The sequence below is a fragment of the Aulostomus chinensis genome, chromosome 23 (assembly GCF_037954235.1).
Source record: "Aulostomus chinensis isolate RoL2024-O1b breed Wild chromosome 23, RoL_Achi_v1.0, whole genome shotgun sequence".
NCBI classification, from domain to species: Eukaryota; Metazoa; Chordata; class Actinopteri; order Syngnathiformes; family Aulostomidae; genus Aulostomus; species Aulostomus chinensis.
Genome location: NC_141342.1, coordinates 10451591 through 10471892, shown reverse-complemented (window position 1 = coordinate 10471892; position 20302 = coordinate 10451591). Strand labels below are relative to the sequence as shown.

The window sequence follows — 20302 nt, the reverse complement described above, 5'->3', positions numbered from 1 at the left end:
GAGAGACTCCACTCGTTTTTTTGCAAAATTTGCAAAAATATAATGACATTACATCCATGCTTGCCAGTGGCTACAGTTGTCAAGGTAACTGAGAGACGTTTGAGGAGAGTACTTAGTACCAAGGTTAGAGTACTACTGTGACTTTACAGCCCTGGTTGAGAGTATTGGTGTGAACTTCAAACTGAATTGATAAACACCTCAAAAGTGTATGAAAGAAAACTTTCTAAAAATTCCTCCATGACTCTTCCATCGCTTCTCCAAGCACGTCCAGGGTCCTTCAACTGGTTAAAGCCCGCCAGAAAGCATGTTAATACTATATGACACAATTTGCCAAACTTCCAACCTGATTTTTTTCCTCTCTCCCTGTCCTCTCCGGGGTTCCATATGGGATAGACATACTTAACAGATCTTCAGTGTGTTTCATAGAACTATGCACCTACTGTTTGCTTGATGTCGGGAATTCCAACGCGGAACACCATCATGGTCATGAAGGTGTCCTCCAGCGGCGCCATTGTGGTCATGCTACGCTCCATGAGCGCTCGTCTCTTCTGCAGTGCATTCAGGCCTGCGTGATGAGTCTGCTGATTGGCCCCTATGAGATGCTGCTGCTGCTGCTTATTGGCTGTTTGATGATGTAGAGGGGCTTGATTCGACATGTAAGCAAGACCCCTGGTGCCCAGGTTGGCTGGCCGTATTGGCCTGTCTGCTCTTTGTCTGCCAACCACAATGGCTGCTGGTTTCACCACCTCGCCACCTTTCCCTTCCCAGGATTGTCGGCCTCCCGTCATTTCCTTCTCCTCCAGACCCTCTAACCCTCCATTCTCGGTGTCACGTCCAACTTCCCCTTTTCTGTTTTCTCTCCCCTGCTCCTCTTCCTCCTCCTCATCCTCCCCATCTTTGTCATCCTGACCGGGATAAAAGTGCTCGTTATTTCCCAGCATCCTTTGGTGTGCAGGGGTCACTGCAGAGAAGGCTGAGTGACATAGCTGTCATGGAGACAAAACATGGCTATCCCATGAGACTGGCCTCATCCTTAGAAACATGCTGTGGGGAAAAAGGCAGAGAAACGAGTAAACTTTGGTCATTAAACATCATTTCATGGTGTGAACATGGAAAAGTTAGAATGTGTGTAATTTAAGTTTGTTAAAGAGACGTGCAACAATAGAAAAAGCCACAGACAATGTTAATAAGTCCACATGTGTGAATGAGCACAGAGCTGGTCCACATTTTCCATTTAGCCGCTGGGAATGCATCGGGGAATAGCAGGCTGATGAAAGACAGGCTATATATAAACTGTGAATTTGCATCACAGGTTCTTTGCAGAGGAGAGTGAGTTGGATATGCCGTTTAGCTTCACATGAGGTCAAGATCATGACATAGCCAACCTATGTCTGAGGCAAAACCCAGGGCCAACAGCTTAATGTGAGCTCCTTAAAGGAAAACTCCACCCTCAGAATCATATACATTTTTATACATTGTTGATTTCAGTGACACTGATAGTATTGTGATGCTTTTGTTTTTTGTTTTTAGATCTATGCCTTGTGTGTCTTCAGTATCCCCGGAGCTACCTTGATCCTCAGCAAGTTTGTCCCAACGGCCATTTTTAGTACTGCAGAGAAAAGAAAAAAAAACTGCCAGTCAAAAGCAGTTTTTCCCCGGTGGATCATTCTGATGATAACAGAGACATTTGTAGAAATTTAACTGGGCACCTGCAACTAAAACAGTATCAGATTTTGAAATCTATTGAGATGCTCCGCACTTGATTTGCCTCCTGCGACTGGGTCTCACTGCAATCAAACCGCCTCGAGAGTTCTCCTGAAAACGGGGCGAGACGCTTGTGGGAGGTGGTCCTCCAGAGTACAGTTAGTCCTCTCATGACCAGCCAAACGAACCGTATCAGTAGCTGAACTCCACAAGATTTGATTAAAAGTGACTAAAGACTGTAGTGAGAAAGCCAAGCCTATCTGCACAAGCACGGTGGTGAATTCATAGCTGTGAAGCTGTGGGCCCACTTGAACTTTCCATCTTACATTTGATGAACAAGGTTGGGTTACAGTTTCAGGGCAGTGTGTTTTGGGGTTGTGGTCTGAGCTCCTGTTTGAAGAGTTTTGACCCAGGAGAGGAGAAGTTGCTTCTTTGAAAACACATCTGCTGACATGTCCTACCTGTGCAGTCCTCAACACAGTTGTTGAATGTGCTACCGTAGTTTTTCTATGTTAGAAAAGAAACAAGGATGCTTCTTAATTTAAAAAATCCAGACGGTATCGTGGATATACTCTGGTCAACTGAGGCTCCTTTAAGTGTAAATTGCTCTGTGGACGTTTAATGTTGGGCAAGTCTTTGAGGACGAACTTGCTCTTCGGATCCAGGGGGACAGAAAACATTTCCTGCAACAGACTCGACATTGTGTGAGAAAGAAAAAAAAAATCTTGACATGATGTAATTTTTTTTTCCTACACTGAGCAAAAGAAAGACATCAAACCGAAAAATTAAAAAGTTGCATCACCACGTTCAGAATGTTTAAGGGTGGATTTTTGCTTTAAGATTGTTTCGTTGCTTCTTTTGGGCTTCAGATTTGGCAAACTGGTGCCTCCATATGTTCTGTCCTGGTTTTTTGGCGGTTACAGGGAATTTGCCATCATGCAGATCTGGACCATTGCCAACAGCCGCCGTGATGATGGTGAATGACAGAGGGGGAACTCCCACTGTCTCACTGGCAGTTTGTGCTCTAAATATCATGTGAGTTGGGAGTCTGAGATATCAGAATGCTCAGATGGACAGATGGAACTCAATAAAATATCACACGAAAGAGTGGACACACAACTCAAATTAGGACGCAGACTCATTCAGTCACACATTACCAACATGCAGATAGTTAAGGAGCCAATCAGTTATTACTCAAATAATGTAGGGAGAATGATGCTGATTGGCTGTTAAAGGGACTGTGAGTGATTTATGTGTTTTGACATATCAACCTCTATTGGTGCCCAAGGACATCTGTCTGGCACAGCTTACAGTGGCCTGTAATTGACATAAATAATAACGTAGACATGAACAAGCTAGCCACGAGCCACAAAGACACACATTAAAAAAGAGTCGTGCCAGCAGTACTGGCGCTTAATTTTTTATTTGCTTCTTTTTTTTCTTCTTCTTTTGGCTTGAAACATGCAAATGTGCCTGCCAGTTTGTTGTCAGTGTTTTTCAGTTTTGTTCCTCTCTTTGAGGTCAATAGCAACCCCAAGGTGGCTGGAAGTTAGTTCAAATAAATTATTATGAGCCTCAGGATTTGAGTTATGGGTTAACACACTGGTTCCATCTTACTTGGTCTCACTTCTCCCCTCAGACTTGGTATTGAGCCACCCGATTTGGAAACAGTGGGTTAAGGCTCAGTTTTAGGGTTTGAGATGGAAGAATTAGGATCAATTTGAACAAGAAATTAGTGACAGATTAGCCAAGACATCTCATACTGTAAAGTGGTAAATGTATATTAAAAAAAAAAAAGCTGCAACAAAATCTTGCAGCTATGATTGCTTCGTGCTTCAATACAATACAAAGGATAAAAATGGTAGCTGCCGCAGAGAAAAATGTGTTAAAAGTGGTTATTATAAAGTCCTCTGTGTAGAATGCATCAGCAGCAATGCACTTATGATCACTTCGTGTCTCATTGCTCAAAAGGAAGTCTGCTTGTTGCACATTTTCTGAGCAAATGATAGGCACAACCGAGAGAGCTGACCATGATTGAGTTGTAAATATGCTCAGAGAGTGACGGGGTGGACCACTGGAACGCAAATACAACCAAGTGTTTGAACCAAGAGAGGCAAAGTAGATAGACAGAGGAGACAATTGGGAATCTAATGAATGAACAAGGCGGCACGGTGGTGCTTTGATTAGCACTGTTGCATCACAACAAGAAGGTTCTGGGTTCGAGTCCCAGCTCAAGCACGGGGTCTTTCTGTGTGGAGTCTGCATGTTCTCCCTGTTCCTGTGTGGGTTCTCTCTGGTACTCCAGCTTCTTCCCACAGTCCAAAGACATCAAGAGGGGACGAGGCTGATTGATACTCTAAATTGACTGTAGGTGTGACTGTGAGTGTGAATGGTTGTCTGTCTCTATGTGTTGGCCCTGCGATGGACTGGTGACCTGTCCAGGGTGAACCCCGCCTCTCGCCCGTAGCAGCTGCTGGGATAGGCTCCAGCCCCCCGTGACCCTTAACAGGAATAAGCGGAAGAAAATGGATGGATGGTTTTTGTAAAACGGTTTTAAAATGTTTAAACTGAAATTTACCACTCTTTTAGAGGTACCTCAAGAGCTCAGTTACACCAGTAGCCAACATTTAACTTAGATTTACGGTAAGATCCACCTCCAGCCAGTAACATCACATTTCAGGATGCAAGCTTCTTTCATCAAAAGCTGACAAAGAGCTGCTTGTAAGCTCTCACAAGGTTTTACAGATTAACACTATCACTCAAGTACACCAGGAGGGAAAATAGACGGTTGATTTATGAACGAACTCTCATCAAATATTGAACAACATTGAGCCTGCATGAGGCAAGATAAGGAACAAGCAGGACAGGCTGAGAGGAGACAGGAGCTGACTAATTGGGATGTAAAAGTGAAAGGGGAAAACACAAGAGACGACGATAGGGAGAGTTGTGGTTTGCATAAAGCAGAGTAATCAGATTGTGAGGAAAAAGGGGAATGAAAGGATAAGCGTGGCTGAAAGATGAATGGGAAAGATAGAAGTCGAAATCAACAGTAACAGGGGTGAAAACAGGATGAATAGAATCATGTATTTAAATGAAATATTATTTAATGTTGCTTTCCTCTGCTTCATCCTTGACACTGTAACTTGTAACATGTCACTCAACGCCTATCCTCAGACTTTACTGTCAGCTTTTGTGGCATCCCTGTGTCTTTGCTGGTTGTCACCGATCCGACAACATTTGACTTTCACCCCTCGTGACAACGGCGGTGGAATAGAGGCATGATTTTCTCACGTTTGACAGGTTTTTTTCTACACATTTTCCATCAGAGACTGAACACTCATACTGAGCGCTGAATCTCTCTTTTTTTAGACACTCACTTGAATTTTTTTGAGTCTCTCCGTCTTCGTCCTCAAGACTTATTTGATTATTTGTCTCGCACTTCCCTGTTTCATGATCATTTGTAGTCAGGGGAATATGGTCTGGGCAGCTCTTAAGCATGAGCTGCTTGGGATTTATATCTTTCTGCTTTACTCAGGTCAGGAACACAATATGATTAAAAGCCTGATTACATTTCTTACTCCACTCTAAAAGCTGTTTTTGTTTTTTTTTAAATCTATACTGAATCATTGCAATGAATGCTGCCATGAACAGAAAGTATTCAAGAAATACAGAAAGACAGATATGAGATTTCTTGCACGATTTATGCTTCATTCCATAGATTTCATTAGGTATTCTGTATCACTTCCTCACTTTTTTTTTGGAATAGTAGACTAAACAAACCATCCATCAGTGGTTAAATGCACAGAAAGGAGAATGGGATTCTTTTGGGTTTGCGTGTATCTGCTGAAGGACAGCATTTTTGAATACTCCTCTCAAATAGAGAACCTCTGCTTCTGTTCTGTTCTTCCTGGTCTCTGACTCTGATCTCTGGGTCCACACTTTGATCTCCGACTTTTAATCTCAGTCACTTCACTGTCACTTCAGATCCCAGACCCTTTTCAAAACCGTTGCACTTCCTCTAAGCAGCAGCGCTGCACGTGCCTAGCGTGATGTTCACGGATCAACAGCTGATTACGTAACTGAGTCACAGACAGGCTGAAAGACAGAAAGACAGACATAGAATACAAAGATTTCTTGTTTTACAGTGGGATCGATGGGTTAATTGAGATTGAAATCATGATTTAAAAAAATGTCAACTGTCATGCAGTGGAAGAGTAGAAGTAGTCACATCTGAGGCTGTTAGAAGTTGTTGAGTCAGTCAGCCCATGGGAGACACCTTCCAGCAGCTTGACTTCCGATGATCAGAAGTCATGAGATGTGGGTCTACAGACAGAAAGGAAATAGAGCGAAATGAAGATGAAGACTCGGGAACTGATTAATCATGATAAGATAGACAGAGATGGATACGATCTTTGAGGACCTGGAAAGAAAAGATGGATGATTGGAGATAATCAGAGAAAGGTAATGGATTTCTCCTCTGTCTATACAACTTTGCCGGTGTAACTGAACAAAGAGTGACAAAGATGCAATAAAAACTTAAGCAACTCTTTGGTTCCTTTAATCTTTAGGTTTTGGTTTTTTTTTTCTTTTTCCTAATTTATGTTTTGGCCAGTATGTCAAATTATACTTATACAAAATATTGTTTGATCTGCAACAGTTTGATTTTAAAGCAGTATTATAATTTTGTGACTTCTACTTCTACTGGTCTATTCTCGCCTGTAAATTTGGGAATGGGATTTGGCGGAGAATTAGAATAACAATATCTTTTTTCCACGAGGTGTCTTTTCCTTCTGATTACCTTCATGCTTATTATCAATTTTCTTCCTATGTCAATGAATCTGGACCTGCAGCAGTTGTGAATGTATGAAAGCAATACTTCATTTAAAAAGTGCATTATGTAATGCAAATAAGTGTCTTGAGCTCACTCGTGACTGCAGAAAGCAATGTACAATACGTGCACGGTGCAACACGCCCAAAATTGCTTAAAGAGTTGCAAATGAACAGATCGCACCCAAAAAAGGAGAAGAAGCACACGCAGTAGAATGCAGAAATGGCCCATTACTTATATTTAGCTTGAAATCAATGGCGCCTGTCTTCTACCAACAGCAAAATCAAAGAAAAGTTGTCTGGTTACAAACTCAAAAGTGCATTGTCAGGTGTAATCCAAGTCTTCTCTTTCCAGCCGAATGCTCGGTAATCCTCAAACAGTTCGATTTGGGGTAAAAACGAACGAAATAGAAAGCCTTCCGGTGTGGTGCCACTGTGAACAAGCTGGTTTATTCTGCATTCGGAAGTCAGAAAGAATTAACGCAGAAAGGGTACCTGTTTCTAAGTACTTAAAAGGCAAAATATACCTTTTTGGATAAGAATCACCTTGAAATACAGTCGCTAAGAGCTACATAACTATCTATCAGCACAGGTCTTGTTTTTTTCCTTTTCCTTTGTTGCTTGCACGGTAAATGTCCGCCTCCATCAATCGTGATTTCGGTAATTGGATTTTTTTTTTTCTTTTTTTTTTCCACCACAGCAATACAGAACCTAATATATTCCTCTAGAATGCCTTACAGTCACTACATCAATTATATTTCTGTCCTCCGTTTTTTGAAAGAGCTGGCATTGCTGCTCGTGTCCTCTCTTTTTGGACAGTTTCAAAGGAAAATTCACAACAACACAATGTCATAGTCACCTTCTTAAAAGATTCGCCTAAGTCGTTGTTTTTGGACAATTTTTTTTTCTGCTTTAATCAGTTCTTATGATGTTTTGTCTCCAGTTTTTTTGTGTTTTCTGAAAAACTGGCTTAGGCGATGATTTCAAGAAGGTGGCGATATTAAGGCTTTGTGGACGGTGAATTCAGCTCATGTTTCCTCGTTTTGTCAATCTCATTCAATATCTTCCTATGTAGGACAGAGCATGTGTATGGATATATTTTCAGTGTATCGGTCCCCGGAAAGTAGAATTGGAGCTCATCCAAGGAACAGATTGTCCCACTTTTACGTCCTGCGAAAGTGGAGCAGCCAAGTTCTGTCCTCTATATCCCTCTCTTTCTCTGGGTCTCCGCCCTTCAGCTTCTTTCACACGGCAAGTGACAAGCTGCAATCAAGAACACTCAAGGCCTACTTCACCACAGGATGGGTGGGATGCGTCACTAAATGAGGGGGAGAGGGCTAGCTTTTATATCAATGGCACATCACTAGCCTGGGGGTGGTGCTCTGACGTATCATTTTAAGGGGGAAGGGGCTCAGCTGGGGTACCCTGAACAACGCAAGGACTCTCCTCAGCAATATGCCTTAAAAAAAAAAGAAAAAAGAAGCGAATATTTCTACATTCAATTAGGAAGTTTATATCATTCGCATAGTTTCAGATGTGATGACAACGCTTGGCATTTCCGGGCGCTAATTAAATCTCTGCTTGATAACATCGGCAAAAGTGTAAGTACTTTATTCACAATCATGGCTTCTCTAATTAATTTTACAATAAAAGCAATTGATTCAATCCTCTATGCACTAAAAGATTCTGGCTTTACTCTCAGCATGGGGCAGAAATTCTCCTATCCAACACAAACAGACAGCTTTAATCTATTGATGCTTGTAAAAAAAAAAAAGAAGAAGAAGAAGAAGAAGAAGAAGAAGAAGAAGAAGAAGAAGAAGAAGCTAATCCTACTAATCAGTAATTAAGTGTCTGATTTAATTTTTTTTTTTAACCCATAGCTCCCCACTTCAAAATAAGCATCCGGCTCCTTTTATTAGTGTTCCAGCTTGATCTTCCGTATCACCACCTCACCAAGGACAATCTTTTTTTAGGAAAAAGGGGCCACAGCTCACTTCGTGGGTTACACCATACTCTCCTGATGTTCCAAACACGTGTGCATGCACAGGCATGCATACTGTGTCATATCTCAAACTCACACACACTCGCTTGCACGCGCGCACGCACGTACGCACACACACAGACACACACACACACACAACCTCTACAGTGTGACACTGGAAGCAGCATTCTGACACATCTGCCCTGGAAAAATGTGCAGCAGAAACAGCATGAAGTGCCAGACCAGTCAGCCTGAGCTTGGCTGGCGGTCATGTGTTGATCAAAGTGGGCTATCTTTCCCTTCAGACTGGATGTAATTGGGTCAGGTGAAGTGTGTACTGAGGGCCGCACTTGGGCTAAACTTGGACGGACGGGACCTCAATGCAGCACACATATAGGAGTGAATATCCCCTGTGCTATTTTTGAGACTTCCCCCTTCCCATTGTTTGATGCGGCAATTACTTGTAGCGTTGCACAACAGAAATCCCTAAATTAGGGTGTTTTATCGTGTTTTTTTTTTCCCCTGCTGGCATGTGATGCTGGCAGCCCTCCAAATTTTCACACGGTAAAGTTTGGTGAAACTCTGTATCATATATGTACCGTTAATTGTGAACTTTTTTTTTTAAACAAGGAAACTGAGTCAAGAGAAAGTGGATCCATTTAAATCTACCTGACAAACAACGAGAAGGCACTTAGAGAGAGCGCTAACCAAGCTGTCCTAAGATACAGATATGGTTACAGATCAGTTTAAGAATCTAATGAACTGATTTTAAACCTAATTTCTATCTTCCTAACAAATTTCATCAAAATCCCTCTGCAACTTTCTGCTACAGACGGACAAACCTATACTGGAGATCACGTTACATCCTCTGTGCAGCTGAAATTGTCCAAATCAAATAATACTATTTTTGTTTAAAATGAGATGTTCCAATCAAGTTATTCCCAGGGGAGATCCTGACTCTGAGATTAAGATCCAAATGCTATTCACATTGTTAATATAACATAAATAGTATCATTACATCGCCCAAGGAGGCCATGGGATCTATCAGAAAGACAACTCATGATAGAAGTTACGTTCAGGAACCATCTGATTATATCAAGTCACCTTCATAACTCTCCCAGGACACTTGTTACTGTTATGATTGCACCTGAATTGTTTTCCGTCCCCTTCAGCGCGCTCGTTCATATTTACCCAGCTTTGGTCAAATTTAAGTGAAAAACCAACAGTTTGTGTTAGTTAATAATCACTTGAACTGTATTGCTGTGCCTGAATACCACTGATTTCTCCACCTTAGGCCGTTTTCTCTGCTTTTAAAAAAGCCTTTTCATTCTCCATGCATGCATGATGAGGCAAAGTGCAATCAAATGTCATGAAAAGAGACTTCAAAGGCATGGGTGCAGCAGGTTGCCCTCTATCTCACAACATAAAGAAGGAAGCACAGATAGTCACCTTCTTCAAAAAACTGCCCAAGTCTTTTTTTTTTTTTTTTTTACCTGAATCAACTCCTTATGATGTTTTATCTCCAGTTTTTTGTGTTTTCTGAAAAACTTTGAAAAAAATGACATAGGCAATTATATTAAGATGACGACATCCAGGGTCAAAACACATTTCTGCTAAACCTGACCAGCAAGAGAATTCCTGCGATCAAGCAACATTTTCCGGGGGATCTTTGACTTTTTTATGCGTGTCCTCGAGCTCCAAGTCCTCAAGTCCTCAAATACAATGAAAGCAGGCCACAAAACGAACTCGTCAGACACACAGAGATGATTGCAGCTTTAGGGCTTCAGGGTGGATTGTAACGTGAATAAACAACTACAAATAGACTGTCCGGTCGTGACAGATTCACTTACCTTGCACGTCCATTGACATAAAGGTCACACTGAGAGACAAAAGTTAACAAGATACTAATAAATGCTGTTAGACATGGCTGACAAAATGAGGACCATGTCAGCGCCTGTCAGGCTCCATCACAGTTACAGAGCCACCATGTAACAGGGTGTAACCAGCTCAACCGGCAGGGAGACCCTTCACACTTCACTTTGCACCTCAACTAAGGAATATTATACAAATGTAGTATATTCTAGTAACCCCAAAAAAGCATCTGTAACATGAAACAAAAGAAAGTGTGAGTAAACAGTTATGTTACTACTGAGACACATTCTCTTCATCACGATGGACCATCACCTGTTTTGGGGGAGACGTTGCAGCAAACCAATGAAGGTATAATTTTCTATGTACTTTTCCTTTGTTTTAAAAAGGTGTTGAGTTTCTCACCAAGCAACATTCTAGAAATGTTTGTGTGAGGGGAATTCGCCAAGTAGAGAAAGACAGAAGTACAATTGGGGGCTGGAATGCTGCAGCCGGTCCATCCGGCCAGGAATCAAACGAGGGACTCAGTGTTATGAGCGTTTGGACCTAAACGGCACAAACCACCCACCTCCTGGAGTGAACCCTGCCCGCTCATTTTGAAAATCTTGGCTGGTACATCCAGCGTGTTCTTATTTTGGAGGATAACATACTTTAAAAACATCTCACCACATTTTTTTTTTTTTTTTTTTTTTTGCATAACTCGAACCTTCTGACTCAACATTCTGAGGATGTTTTGGGAAGATTTTTGGCACCAGATTATAGAACGCTTCTTCATAAAATATTCATCATCCCCAAAACAAAACATTTTGTCTAAGTAAACATTTAATGTTATAAGAACATTATTTAACTAGGGAGTTCATAACGCCACCGAGGAGCTTTCTTCATCTGGATACCGAATACTGCATAAACATAGTCAATAAATACAGCAACAAAACCTACCCATAAATTTTCACCCCAACCGCTAAAAATCCCAGATCCAGACCCAGAACAGACCCAGAATTAGATCATTTCCAGAAGCTGAAATTTTCTTCTTTTCACCATTTGAGCTCAAGAAATTTGATTAAAATCCATTTTTGACATGCCTATAAAATATACAGCAAATATGTATATGCCTTCAAAGATCTAGAACGGTGTTCAGGATCCGGAATTTACAGCCTGATCCAGATCGCCTTTAAAAGTTCTTCCCACCAAATTTCGTCAAAAAATGTTTTTAGATATCCTGCTTGAAACAATTCGACACCTGCTGGTAACACGTTACCTCCTTTGCAGACGTAATCGTGTTACCATTTAAAAAAAAAGTCCTTTAAACTTTAGATCAGAAGGTTTTCGTGAAGACATCCGTAAAACTTGCGGGTAACATCGTAAGAATTTGGGTCCTACTGACCTGAACCAGGAAGCAGAAAACTAATGATACATTACAAGATATAAAAGAAAAATGTTATTGTTACTGTCTTTATGTCAAAGGCTCGATTTCCATACTTACTTGAAGACTTTACCTGCCGTCCTTCTATAAACTTTACAAAGTACACTGAAGTGTTCGAAGTCCAACTATCGCATGCTTCTGAAAATCCAGCGGTGGCTTTCAGCTACCGGGGTTTTTCGAGTCATTTAGTCGTGTTCATCTGGTGCTATTTGAGTTCTTCATAATGGCGGACGTGTTGCAGTTTGCTGCTTGTGTTTTCATGGCTTACGGCGATCCTCCAGATCTTTTCCCCAAGGGGAACCCCCCCCCCCGTATGTAATAATGAAAAGCCTGCAGAGTCAGGGGAAACTGCTCTTCTCGTGTGTTGTCGTAATGAGCACAACAATGAGCCTCCTTTAGTTTCGCAAATATCAATTAGAAGTTCAATGAAAGTCTTATTAGGTGATCATGAAAATACCCATTTATATTTGATGAGGCCCTTTTCAAATGTCAGGCATTAAGTGACATTTAAGCAAGTCTATTGTGTGTTATTCCTTGAATTAAAAGCTTGTATGAATGTGTTCTCTTTAAGTTGTTTTTTTTTTTTTGCATTGCATTGCATTGCACCGTCCAGATGTAGCCCACTTTAATGCTCCCATGGGACTAACTTGAAGAACATTTTGTTGTGGGTTTTGCATTTCTGCTTCACAGATAGGCAGTTGCAGCTAATAGAGCATGGTTGTATTCTTCCACAGGAGTTAGCTGCCCCTGGAAATATTCTCTCAACCTGTCTCACACTCCCTGCACCAAACCCAGGAGTATTACTGAACCACATAGCACTGTCACATCTGCTACACTGACCAGCCGGTTTATTGACTGCTGCTCCTCCTGCAGAGAGGACAGAACAGAACTGGACTTGGCAAGGGAGAGCAGCATGAGACAGGGGCGGGATGGGGCGCACATAGCAGGCTAGACATGTTCTAAATCAGGAGGACAAACATTAAGTGGCCAACTCAGAGCTTTTCATCATCAATTGTTTCATAATCCCATTCTCTTTAGCCAAACGTAATCCCTCCGTCTGTCTTTGCCATCGATAACGTCTCTTCGTTCCGTTTTGATCAATTGTTCTGTGTTTGCGGGGGGAAGCCATTAATCTTAGCGTGCCCACGATGCTCTAAATTGCCCTGTTTGTTTGTTTTCCTCTCTTTCCAAATGAATCCCCCAAGGTTCATTTCTCCAATTGAAAAATATGCTTCTAAAGCCAGTTTTGCTTGTTGTGCAATACAGCATGCTGGGCAGGTCTTATGAGGCTCTGCTGAGTCCATTATATTGTGACTCTAAGAACAGTGATAATGCTGTAACACCCTCTTTCAACTTGGCCTGTGAAGAATTAGATGTGTGTGTGTGTGTGTGTGTGTGTGTGTGTGTGTGTGTGTGTGTGTGTGTGTGTGTATTCTCCAGGGTCCTCAGGAGTATATTTTCTACCATTCCACCAGCTGACGCCATGCTAAAAGCAGCAGGTAACACTTCTTGACAAAGACGTGGCGAAAGAATTGTGTGAAATGTGGGTGTTGATTAGCTTGCCTTTGATTTTGCTCACATTTCCATTTCAAAACCTTTGCTCTTTTAAGTAATACAATACTGTAACTGCTGGAGTGGCATTAATATACTGTAGATGTAAATGCAGGTTGCGCACAAGGAGAAGTTTGCGTATATATTTTTAGTCTATACTGGTATCTACATGAATAATTACCCTACTTTTGCTGTGCATTTATTATTCTAACACAACAGGTTGGCTTTGTAGCAATGGGGGGTAAGTTTATGAAGAAAAACTGAATAATGTACATAAAAGAGGGTCTTAAGGGATTTAATTATCCCTACAAAGATGGGTTCAGCATAAAAACCTCATTTAACGCGGTGAACTTTTCCACTATCGCTTGGCTTCCAGCTGTGAATATCCCATTAGTTCAAATGTCACCTGTCCTTCTCTAATGTCATACCAATGATTCACATTCACCGGAAACATGAAAGTGGACATAACCTTCAGCGCAGCTGCATACATATTAGTAACAGCGAAGCAGCTAACTCTCATTAATCTGTCTTCAGGAGTTTAATGACAAGTTTTCTTTGAAGGCTCGGTGATCTTTTTAATTCTTTGTTCTGTTTCACTTTGCTTTTTCTCCCCACCTACATAGAACCTGTGATTCAGACCTCAGAGGATGTGTTCCCCCCCTCACTCTGTCACAATTTTAGCAGCACCCATTCCTCTTCACTTTAACTCACACACACTTTGCTGCTAAACATGTGCCTGTAATTCTTTACAATCGCTGTCTCTCTCTCTCTCTCTCTCTCTCTCTCTCTCACACACACACACACACACACTGACTTTTCTTATCAAATTATTCTAATGCAGGTTCATTCACTTTCACACCACAGATCAGAGGATGAACGAGTAAGTGAATACCTTCTAGTTTGCAGTTCAGGTGCTCCTCGATGTATCCGCAATGACCTCGTTGATGAACCACAAAGAGAGAACGAAGGAGCTGCAATTGGACAATGAGATCCAGTTGATAAAATATAGATGAGATTTAAAAGTGATTTGCTTTTTCTCTTGCAAAAAAAATCACATTTTCCTGCCTTCTTCTCTTTAACTGCACTGTGAGCCAGCCTGAGCTACTGTATTGTGCAGTCTGTCTTTCTCTTTTTCATTCCCACACACACACACACACACACACACACACACAAACACACGCACTCACACACACACACACACACACACACTTTCACCTATTCTATGCCCCAGTATAGCCGCCTCTCTCTCTCTCTCTCTCTCTCTCTCTCTCTCTCTCTCTCTCTCTCTCTCTCTCCAATACTTGAGCTGCTGGATTGATCCCTCTCCTTCGTTCTCCTTCCTCTTCTTATTCCTCCACTGTGTACTGACACTTCACCATCTATATTCTATTTTTCGCACCCAAGTGCTCTTCTATTCAATTATCCACAATTTTCTTCATTACTCTCCCTCTCGTCAGTCTCTCACTTTTCAACCTCTCCTCCTTTCTCTCCGTGTCTCTCATTATTTCAGCCGCTCTATCAATCAAACACACTCACTCACCCTATGATATGGTTCCCCACTGCCTGTCTTTCCCCATTTCACGCTTGTAGCGACTAGCTTCAGACCACTTCACTGATTTCTCCATAATAACATGGAGCTTATTAGCGCCGCGGTAAAAAAGCAAAACAACACAAGTGAGTGCAGACTTGAAGGAATGATGCAATTTTGTGTTGCTTTCTTTCGTTTGAATCATTCATACTGATACAAATTCGAATCTTTATTCATAGAGCACCTGAGAATAAAAAGAAGGCAAAAGTACCAAGTACCATTTTAGATAGGATTTTTTTTTTTTCCAGCAACCAGTGAGGCGAAATTCCTGAACCCTAACCCCAAAATACAGGCCCCTGTTCCCAGAGGCTGCGCCATTAGACGTGAGCTGATGGGTTCCAAAATTTGGATCCACATACATTTGAAAATCTGATCCATTGTCTCTTCACCTAAGCTCTATCATCCTACCCAATGCTATCAAAATCCATCCAGAACTCCTTGAGTTATCCCGATTCCAGACAAAACCACGCAGATGATCACATAATCTCTTTACGGTATTTTGAAAACCCCCCCAACAAAAACCAGAAGAAAGGCTCCAGTTGCTGGGGATAACAATAAGAGCTTGTTTTGTTTTGTTTTGTTTTGTTTTCTCATTCTGTTTTAATTGACATTTGAAACCCATCAATTAACTTGTAATGAAATACGATAATAGAACAAACCACAGTTCCTCTAACTGACACCACATGAACATACAGTATGTCCTCACTTCCATTTGTTAGACGTACTCCTCTGGACTGGACTGACATGTTTTGTGCAGCGTAGAGGAACACTTGCTTCGATTGGACAGGTGATGGTGCTGTATTTCAACCAGGGGGTGGAGCGGTTCTCAGAATCCATGGGTCAGTTCCTATCAGGCTCAGGTTTTCAGTTCAGTTAATTTCTGTTGTTTTAATACACCAAAAATATGATTTATCAACATAAGATGCACAACCCACTGATCCAACAATTACGACATATTAAAAATCAGTTATCCTGATGGACGAGTCATGGAGTCTGAAATGATATCCAATATTTACTGGGAGCTATTCAAAGATCTGTTGTAGAATGTCTTACTGCGCATCAGTTCACATAATATAATATTACTTTGTTTCCCTGTGAAACTCCTAAATCCTGCTTCACTCGCTGATTGAACCTTGGCTTAGCTGTTGAATGGCTCGGGGTTGTTTTTACAGTTTGGTGTGACATCCCTATTCAAAACAGGAAAAAGCCTGCTGCCAGTACAGCTGAGGAGTCCTAGACAGGTGATGCACAGGAAGGTTATGGAACTAAACATGACGTCACAGGAGCTTTTTGACCTCTTCAAGTTGTCTTGTCGTTCTTCACGCACCCGGGAAGTTGGTGACGTTCCAGAAACCCCGCTCTGATTTTAGTAAACCGGTCATGGCAGCAGCTGTACGCAGGTTGCATACACAACTATTCAGTTCTTATACCTGGAGACCTTAGGTGCTTTGTTTAACCCTTTCAGATCATTCTTGTATCTACAGCATGGACCCTGAGTGCAATACATTCACAAGATGAAGCCCGTAACTTACATAGGAAATAGATAAGATATTCAGTATTGTAATGTGTGATGGTGAGACCAATATTTATATAAAAACTATAATGCACCTGTGAATAGTATCAATACAACTGTAAGTACTTCCATGAAAACTGCACTCAAGCCTCCTTTGTGGTAGCTTTTAGAGCCCATCAAAGGGAAGGATGAAGGACACAGGAAGGGGAGCTTGGATGAAATACATTAATGCACACAATAGGACATTTTGTAAAGAGGGCATGTAGATGGAAGCTGCCATATCCGGCCTCTTAAGGGCGGCATTACACCTGCATTGTAACCCTTGATAAGAGCTCTAGTGGGTGCTCTCTTTCAGCGGTGCACCTCTTCATGGTGTATATCCATCACTTTTTCATCCTACCTTTCACCGCCCTTGCTACCCAATTTCCTTATTCTCAGAAAATAGTTTTCCTCCTGCTTCCGGCCTTAAACCCTGATGTTAAAAAGGACATGTCCAGTAAGTGCTGCCTTAGCTCACTCGCTCGCTCCACATCGCAAGTTTTGCAAACAAAGTCGACAGGAAATACCGTATTTACTCCTATGTATTGACAAGGAACTCCTCGTAAAACATGTATCACGATATAGTGTGATACGCAATTTATTAATAATTTCAAAACAGAACTAAAAACGCTAATTACTGTGCCCCACCTCGGAAGTCTAATAATACTCATATCACATTATACTAATAACTCAATGGAAAAATTGAGTCAGAAGATTTGTTGTGTTCCCTGTATAGGCTGATATTGGTCTTTTTTAAAAATATATAAGTGTCAGTATAAATTTTGGCCTCGAAAATCAAGTTTAGCTTTTTAGTTTTTGGTCATTGTGGTTGTTTATGATGAAGGAACAATATACCGTGGACTTTTCCAAATGTTTTCGGAAGTTAAGAAAATTATTCTTGGTTTATGTGGGTTTTTCCGAATAAAAAAAAAGTTAAATATTTACCCTTTTTATACAGACAATATCGGCATCAGCAGTATCGGCCAAATAAGTTGTAAAATAAAATCCGATATTGTGCAACGCTACTTAAAACCAAAGCGCACCTAAACACTGCAGGTGCTGTCCTGTTGTCTGCCATGACAGTTGATCTTCTGACTGGAATAAGACAGTGTGTGGAGCGAGCAGGAGCGAATGAGCCATGTAACCACATCTACAGGAGTGGATGATTTCATATCATTTTTCAATGTATTCGTACTTGGATTTTGAATATTAATACTTTCTGGAAAAAAAATTGAAATATTTTTCTCTCAGTTTTATTGCATAGCGAATCCTGGCACACCAAGAGTTTGTGAAAAAAGAAAACATATTTATAATATCTAGTAATAAGTTTTTAAAAAATGGGCGGCACGGTGGTGCAGTGGTCAGCACTGTCCCCTCACAACAAGAAGGTTCCAGGTTCAAGTCCCAGCTCCATCACAGGATCTTTCTGTGTGAGTCTGCATGTTCTCCCTGTTCCTGTGTGGGTTCTCTCTGGTACTCCAGCTTCCTCCCACAGTCCAAAGACATCAAGAGGGGACGAGGCTGATTGATACTCTAAATTGACTGTAGGTGTGACTGTGAGTGTGAATGGTTGTCTGTCTCTATGTGTTGGTCCTGTGATGGACTGGTGACCTGTCCAGGGTGAACCCCGCCTCTCACCTGAAGGCTGCTGGGATAGGCTCCAGCCCCCTGCAACCCCTAACAGGATAAGCGGTAAAAGGTGGATAAATAGATGGATGTTAAAAAATGATGCTGATTGATATATTTATACCATATTTACCTTTGTGTGAAAAGCGTTATTTGAATATATAATCATTTATGATTGTTTTCATAATTTAATCAGGCAGTAGAGACAATTTGTAGTCAATTTGTCACAAGTAAGAAAAGAATGGAGAAGCAGCGAAAATGAAGCACAGACAAGAGGCATAGCGTTTTGTTTTGTTTTTTGACTGAGTCCTTCAGAGAAGTTTCAATTTCAGCCCTCCAAGGGAAAAAGTTTGGCAACCTTTGCTCTATGTCCTCAAAAAGCTGAACTTCCTCTGCGGCAACTGGGTTCCATCTTCCAGGAACTCTGTGAGCCTGCTAACTAGATCCTCATATCTGTCACTCAATACACAGTGACTTTCGAGAGGCCTGTTAGCAGTCAGCCCAGATGCACTGCAACCTGCAAGAAGATGTGCACCACTGTCACGGCTCACAGCTTGAGCAAGCTCGTTCTGTGTTTTGTGTGCAGCTGTGAACGCGGAGGAAGGACACACCAGCATCAGTGAAGAATGTGACACAACAGCCTTTAAGTAAGATGAACGGTCCGTTTCAGAGGAACTAGAGTGGTTAACCACTATTCACACATCAAGGCTCCTGCGCACAATCACCGTATATACAACCCCTAGAGGGCCAACATTGCTACATTTCTATTTCATTTCCATTTTTTTCTCACCGCTGTTTCAATGACCTCATCATCACTGTTTTCTCACCACTACACCGTCCTCCCCAAGCACAATCCTTAGTTTTTTTTCTGAAGATATTATTGCCGTAAAATGCCGTATCATTAATAAGATGCAAGCCGTAAGATTATTCAATGACAGCGAGGGAGCTTGCCATCGCTTCCTGACTTTGCTCAATCAGCCCCAGTACAGAATGCTGGCACCGTGTTTGGTCTGAATCTCATATCGTCGCCTTCTTAAAGTAATCGGCCAAGTCATTTTTTTCAAATTTTTCAGAAAACACAAAAAAACTGGCCACAAAACATCATAAGGAGTTATTTTAGGCACAAAAAATTGACTCAGGCAATGATTTTTTTTAAGAAGGCGATGATACATCACTTGATCAATTCTTTATCTTGAGTATGTTTATTTTTCCTTTGCACAGGAAGTTACTTTGTGTTTCTGACTGATGCATGCTCCTTTTTAATCCAGCTACAGCCTGGTTCCATCTTTCACAAATACTGAAGAGTCTGCATCTAACTTAAGCCTCCATTGATGTATTAGATCAGACTGTTTGCAGCCTGTTTTTGTCAAGTCCACAAAAATTCCATCAACGCATCTAACATCTGTATGTTTCATGGAGTTTGAACAAGCAATCGCACTACTGGGGCAGCATGACTTAAGCCAGTTTGGGGGACACACACTTCAGACCAGTTACTTAGAGACGATGCGTTCAATATGCGACAAAGGTATGGTAAAGGGGGGAAAAAAGATGATTTTTCGGGTCGGTGGTTAAATTTAGGGCTAAAGATGGGTATAAGCCAGAAGTAGTTACGCAGAAATTGAATGTAAATGGTTGCTAAGTTAAAACCTTAAGTAAACTCTGTGTGTGTGTGTGTGTGTGTGTGTGTGTGTGTGTGTGTGTGTGTGTGTGTGTGTGTGTGTGTGTGTGTGTGTGATTGTAAGATCTGTGTGTTGTCGCACTGGGAGAAAGTACTAGATTCAGATTGTATTGAATGGGGTTAGTGAACCCAGAAATTGTTTTGGCTATGCCTAAGTTTGAGACATTCAACTCCTCTGGACAACTGCAGCAATACTTTGTGTTGAATGCGCAATATTTGAACACAGGGAAAATAAGTCATATATGGTTGGGCATTCGGAGCGCCCCCTCGTGTGTTTAGCAACCTTGGACAGTTTGAGAGTGAAATATTTGACATATGAAGTGGTTCCTGTTGGGAAAACACTCGCTCAAACCTGCTGTGAGGCCTCATTCCTGCAGGATTTCCTCCAGGAAGAGCAATGCAGTGCTGGACTCTAGTGGCCAATTTTAGCAACTGAAACACACATCGGAAGATTTCTGAAATGCAGGCACCAAAACATACTGCACTTCTCTGCTCTTACAACT

General features: G+C 41.4%; 1 protein-coding gene and 1 long non-coding RNA gene across 2 annotated transcripts in view; both read right to left on the bottom strand.

Annotated features, from left to right (window-relative positions):
* LOC147239476 (SH3 and multiple ankyrin repeat domains protein 1-like) overlaps positions 1-3315 on the bottom strand; it is a 31895-nt gene extending 28580 nt beyond the window's left edge. The window contains exons 1-2 of the mRNA XM_086194778.1: positions 2976-3315; positions 441-1044 (exon numbers count right to left, since the gene is read on the bottom strand). Coding sequence (XP_086050904.1) covers positions 441-941 — 501 coding nt within the window. The 5' untranslated portion in view covers positions 942-1044; positions 2976-3315. The remainder of the gene's footprint in view (positions 1-440; positions 1045-2975) is intronic.
* Positions 3316-4977: 1662 nt separating this feature from the next.
* Positions 4978-12102, bottom strand: LOC147239475 (uncharacterized). Its single transcript, XR_015111529.1, has 3 exons — positions 11865-12102; positions 5933-6027; positions 4978-5799 (listed from the first exon to the last, which is right to left on the bottom strand). It is a non-coding gene; the product is annotated as an uncharacterized LOC147239475 (long non-coding RNA).
* Positions 12103-20302: the final 8200 nt, after the last annotated feature.